Genomic DNA, 6166 nt, shown 5'->3' on the forward strand with positions numbered 1-6166 from the left:
TCATGAAACACGGATCTGAAAGTCCATCTGCCCACCTGAGGACTCTCCTTGCAGAAGTCACTGCCCCATTCTAGGAGTCACTTTCCCCATGTTAGCCAAATCTGACTCAAATATGGCTTCGTGGGTTCCCCTCCCCCCCCTCAAAGAGCCTGACCCAGGAGGTGCAAAGCCAGAACAGGCAATACGTAGTAGTTGTTGTTGTTTTTTCAGACTCCAGAGAATTATGATGGTCTACCAGGTTCAAGACCCTCTAAATCAGATGAAATACCTGTAAGTGCCCCCAGGCAGCTCTGGCACCCCATGGCAGCTGACACATGGCACTGAGGTGGCAGGAAGGGCGCATCCCTGGAGCATCATTCTTCAACACCCATCCAGCTGCTCTTTGTTCCTGTCCTGAGACTATCCAGACCTCATCCAGAGATAAACAAAGTTTAGAAAACCAGGAGATTTTGGCCCACAGCTGGAAATCTCTCTGGAACAACAAATGATGTGATAAGGTGACTGAGGTCAATTCCTTAGAATTCCTATTTCATTTCTTTTACTTTTGCTTCGCAAACAATCAAGCATTGACTCAGACCATCGCACTGGCTGGGAGACGCTCATGGGTGGGCTGGCTCCTCCCCGTTCCCTGGATGACACCTCCTCACTTTCCAGCCTCCCTTTTGTGGGTATCAGGTTGCTCCTCCACCGCGGGGTTCAAAGAGCTGCTTTTATGCTCAACCATAAAATTCTCTGGAATTATCTTCAGGGATCACTCAGTTCCATAAAAGAGGGTCCAGCTGAGTCTGAGGGATTAGGAAGAAGGCTGTGAAGGACCCAGCTTGCAGCACCATGAAAAGCTTCCCCATGGCTCCCCTGCTTTTTCTGATTTTTATCCTGAGTGTCCACCACGGAACTGCCACACGTACGGGGCTGTCCCTCTCCCTTCCTGGGCTGACTAGGAATGGAAGCAAAGGGGCTTCTCCAAGCTTCTTCCTCTCCCTCTTTTTTTAGGTGGCATTGATATGGCCAAGTTCTGCTGCTTCCAATACAGCCACAAGATCCTGCCCTGGAGGTGGGTGAATACCTATGAATTCACCAGGAACAGCTGCTCCCAGCAGGCTGTGATGTGAGTATTTCCCCTTTGGGCTTTCAGGTCCCTTACCAGTCCTGCAAATAGATGGGTGTTGGGTTGGGCTGCTCCCCCTACCGTGGTAGGAAGAGCCTCAGGATGGGAACCTGGTGACTTGGGTCGACCCCCCCGCCTCAGCCACTAACAAGCGATGATTCAGAGCTTGGTTTTCTAACTTTTAGACCATGTGTCAGGTGCCTGCCAGGCACTGTGCTAGGTGCTGGGTATCAAAGAGAGAATAGGAGTTCCCTGGTGGCTCAGCAGGCTAAGGACCAGGCATTGTCACTACTAAGGCTCTGGTCACTGCTGTGGCGAGGAGTTCCATCCCTGGCTGGAAATGTCCAGGTGCCACAGGTGCAACCAAAAAAAAGAAAAGAAAAAGTAAAAGAGAGAGAATCAGCAGCCTTCATAGACCTTGCACCTACCCTAAGAAAGGAGGCACTAAAAGACATTTGCACAAAATAGGTCAACACAATTGTGATGAGTGCTTGAAAAAGGCAGCAAGAAAGAGCAGGAGGGAGGATGTCATTGCAGGGGAGGCAAAACTTTATCCTCAGAGGGGCTCTGGCTGGGCCTGAGAATTTGATTGACGTAAGACAGATTAATAAGACAAAGGCGGACAGATCTTTTTTACATGGACATGGGAGCCCCACAGGAAGATGGAGACCCAAAGACAGAGCCAAAACCTACATGCTTTTATGCAAAACCTATACATGCTTCTGCCCAAAGAGGAAATTGTGGAAAAGACGTTCAAATATTTGGAGGTGGGGGAAGCTCCAGAATGATAAGAATTTTTTTTTTTGTCTTTTTGCTATTTCTTGGGCCGCTCCCACGGCATATGGAGGTTCCCAGGCTAGGGGTTGAATCGGAGCTGTAGCCACCGGCCTACACCAGAGCCACAGCAACGCTGGATCCGAGCCATGTCTGCAACCTACACCGCAGCTCACGGCAACGCCGGATCGTTAACCCACTGAGCAAGGGCAGGGACCGAACCCGCAGCCTCATGGTTCCCAGTCGGATTCGTTAACCACTGCGAGACGATGACGGGAACTCCTGATAAGAATTATCTTAACAACATCTTGTTTGTACAGAATACTCTTGGCCTTGACTCTCAATCTCAGGTACAGGGAGGACTTTTTTTCACATGGGAATTTTATCTCCTGCTTCCAGGATGAAAAGAGGTAGAACCTCCTTCTTGTGCCTGCTTAGGTTTTTTGGTTTGTTTTGAGTGTGTGGGTGAGTGGGTGTGCGTGTATGGGGGCAGTGTATTCCGCCACTCTTCATTACAGTCCCAGGAGGACCTGGCTTTGGGACGGGAGAGTCTCCTGGAGGAAGTGACATTGACACCGAGCCCCTCCCCACAAGGCTAAGTGGCCATGGCCCAGGTGAAGTGGGCAGGCAGGTGCATGAAAGCACCAGGCTGGGAGAGCAGCCAGGGGATGGGATAAGGATGAACATGTCCCTGGCAAGGCAGACAGGTAGGTAGGTGCCAGGCCATGCCAGGCTCATTGGTAGCAGGAGAGCTGGCACACACCTGGAAACTTCCTGGCAGGACGAAATGAGGTTAACGTATGCAAAGCATTTGGCTCTCTGCCTACATGGAGTAAACGTTTATCAAGCGGAAGCTATCTTTAAGTGCAAATACACAGGCAGGGGCCATCACTACTCTTCAGAACGAAGATTCCTGAGCATGAGAGGATGGTGTAGAAAGGGAGAGAGCTGGCTCCAGGGGCAAACCAGAATGTCGTCATTTTGAGACAGTTAAGGGCGGGAAGGACGAACTCAAGTTCCCAGATATGAGGAGGGGCACTCCGGGGCTCAGGATGCCCTTGGCCTTCTCCTTGGTGTCTTGATTGGCTTTCTGGAGTTTTAAGATGTCAATCCTTAACCTACAGTTGGCAAAGAGCACCGAGCTGGGCTCAAAGCAATGGCTCTGTCACTTATCAGTTGTGTGACCTTGGGCAAGTCGTTTCCTCATCTGTAAAAGGAAGGTGAGGGGCCTAGATCAGCCCTCTGTTGCTGCACAACAAGCCACCCACAGTTTAGCGGCTTAATCCAACAATGATCACCTTATTTCTTGTGGTTTCCTTGGGTCTGGAATTCCAGAAGGGCTTGGCTGTGGGGTCCAGACTTGGCGTCTCTTGTGTGATTGTAGACTGATGGTCCTGGGGCTGGAACAGCGGGAAAAGCTGGAGGTATCTCTCTCCCTCTGGGGCCTCTCTGTGCCGTCTCTCCATTGGGCTAGTTTGGGCTTCCTCACAATCTGGTGGCTTGGGGTGGTAGGACCCCTTATGAGGATGTCCAGAGCTCCTGCAAAAGTGCTCAGTGAACCAGGCACAACTTTCTCTTGGTATTTCCTTTCTTTGCTTTTTCTTTCTATGGCCACACCTGCAGCATATGGAAGTTCCCAGGCTAGGGGTTGAATTGGACCTGTAGCTGCCAGCCTACGCCACAGCCACAGCAACACTGGATCCGAGCCACATCTGCAACCTATGTTGCAGCTTATAGCAGTGTTGGATCTTTAACCCACTGAGTGAGGCCAGGGATTGAACCTGTATCTTCACAGAGACAACGTCAGGTCATTCACCTGCTGAGCTGCAATGGGAACACCTAGGCAGAACCTTCTCTGACTTAGCTACCAAGTCACACAGCTTCACTTCTGCCACACCCAGGGGGTCAACCAGTCCCTAAGACTGGACTGAATTCAAGGGAAGAGGACATAGACCCCCGTCTCTCGATGTCCCAACATCCACCAAGCCCTTCCTCTATGTTTCCATTCTTTCGGCTCTTCTCCCTGCATGTGCTGGCGCCTGCCTGAGCCCCAGTAGGTACCACTGGGTATGCAAGGTGCTCCAGGTGAGAGCGCCCCTGACCTGGTCTCTTGTCACTTCTGAGGGCTCTCAGGGAAGCAAAGTCTGGAAGCAATTTAGGGCCATCAACCACTCTGTCTTAATGAGCTCACAGCAGAGCGAGGAATCCAGGCATCAGATCCATGTGAGCAGCTGTAGCCAACAACCTGTGCCAATGTGATTAAGTGGCACCATGCATGTGAGGGCTCTCTGGGGGGTGAGGCCAGTGTTCTAAAACTAACAGTGGCTGGAGTTCCCATTGTGGCTCAGCAGTTAACAAACCCGACTGGCATCCATGAAGACGTGGGTTCAATCCCTGCCTCTCTCAGTGGGTTAAGGATCTGGGGATGCCGTGAGTTGTGGTGTAGGTCACAGACCTGGCTCGGATCGGGCATGGCTATGGCTGTGGCGTGGGCCAGTGGCTATAGCTCCAGTTGGACCCCTAGCCTGGGAACCTCCATATGCCACGGGTGTGGCCCTAAAAGACAAAAAAGTTAAAAAAGTTAAAATTGATCGTGGTGATGATTGCATCATATGTAGATATATTAAAACCATTGAATTATAATTATACCTTTAAGTGGGCAAATTATATGGTGTGTGAATTATAACCTAATAGAGCTGTTACATTAAAACGAAAGAGTTAAGAGGCGCAGTACAGTTTACGGGCTTCAGCCCAGAGCTATTGGAACATGTTTCCTGGGGAAGGTGGTCCAGGAAGCGTGGGTTCCAGTGGAAAGCAGGGTAGCGGAGAGGAGGGAGGGCAAGGGCGGGGAGAGGAAGCAGGGACAGCGACAGGGGTGCAGCCAAGCACGGCGAGAAGAGGAGTCGAGGGGCTGCCCCGCCCTTTCCATCCCTTTCCAGGAGGCAAATTTTTCAGTATATTGACCGTCAGCACCCTTTTCCACAGATTCACCACCAAAAAAGGCCACAAAGTCTGTGCAAAACCGCAGGAAACATGGGTGCAAAAATATATTGCTTTACTGAAAGCCCAGAAACAACTGTGACAGCTGAATTTTCAGCCCAAGATGCCTGGATCCTGCTCTGCTCTTGGCTCTGCCTCTCTTGGTGGAGCCTGAAGAATTTCTCCAACAGAAGTCTCCAGTGGGTCTGGTGGGGAGGAGGAGATATTTGCCAGTGGTCTTTTTTTCTTAAATAAAAATTTGATTTGCTCACAAACATTCTTATTGAATAAAACCTGAGTTTTCCAGAAAAAAAGAAAGTGTCAGTATTTGTACCTGACTGCCTGGCAGGTCCTCAACACCTGAACTAACTCTGGTATTGAATTCTGCCTTATGTTTTCATTTGTTCATGCAAAAATGCAAGGATAATGCTTGTATATTTTGAGGAAAAGCCCTTTAAATTTTATAACATTATTTAGAGAGATTGGGGGCGGGGTTGGTTGTTTTTGTTTTTTTTTTGGCCATGCCCACAGCATGCAGAAGTTCCTGAACCTGTGCCACAGCAGTCACAAGGCCAGATCCTTAACTCCTAGGCCACCAGGGAACTCCCTCGAGAGATAAGTTTAGGTTATATGGAAAAATGAATTCTGTGTCACACCTCATAGCCTGCTGGTGCTGGGTAAATGAAATGCATCCTTATTGGGCAGAGTTTTCTCATCAGGTATTAATTAATAAACAGAAATATTACCTATCTACCAACCCTAGGATGCCTATGTCTATGAAGCTAAAGAACTTCACGAAATACTTATAGATTCACTGGAAGTTGCAAAAATAACGCACAGAGATCGGTGCACCCTTTACCCAGTTTTCACCAATAGCAACATCTTTCATAATTATAATACAGTCTCAAACCAAGGAAATTGACACGTGTACAAAGTGTCTCTATTCCGTCATTTTATCACATCTGTAGATTCATGTAGCCACCATTACAATCAAGATACAGAACTATGGATTTCCTTGGTGGTGCACAGCCGGTTAAAGATCCTGCACGGTCACTTCAGTGGCTCCAAGTCGCTGCTGTGGCATGGATTCAATTGCTGGCCCAGAAACTTCTGCATGCTGTGGGCACGCTCCCCACCCCCCAAAAAAAGAAAAGAAGAGATACAGAATCATTTCATCACCGCAAAGATCCCACCAGTGACATTTTTAGAGTAATGTCTCCCCTCCCCCACCATTTTTAATCCCTAGCAATTACTAATCTGTTTTCCTCCTCTGTAATTTCATCATTTTGTTCGTTACATAAACAG

The 6166-nt window shown here is 49.0% G+C and overlaps 1 protein-coding gene across 1 annotated transcript; it reads left to right on the forward strand.

Annotated features, from left to right (window-relative positions):
* The first annotated feature begins 586 nt into the window (after positions 1 to 586).
* Positions 587 to 5188, forward strand: CCL26 (C-C motif chemokine ligand 26). Its single transcript, XM_047779121.1, has 3 exons — positions 587 to 904; positions 994 to 1108; positions 4868 to 5188. Exons 1-3 carry the CDS (start codon positions 832 to 834, stop codon positions 4962 to 4964), a joined length of 285 nt encoding a protein of 94 aa, XP_047635077.1. The 5' UTR covers positions 587 to 831; the 3' UTR covers positions 4965 to 5188.
* The last annotated feature ends 978 nt before the right edge of the window (positions 5189 to 6166 follow it).

Source organism: Phacochoerus africanus, chromosome 5, assembly GCF_016906955.1.
Source record: "Phacochoerus africanus isolate WHEZ1 chromosome 5, ROS_Pafr_v1, whole genome shotgun sequence".
In the NCBI taxonomy this organism is placed as follows: Eukaryota; Metazoa; Chordata; class Mammalia; order Artiodactyla; family Suidae; genus Phacochoerus; species Phacochoerus africanus.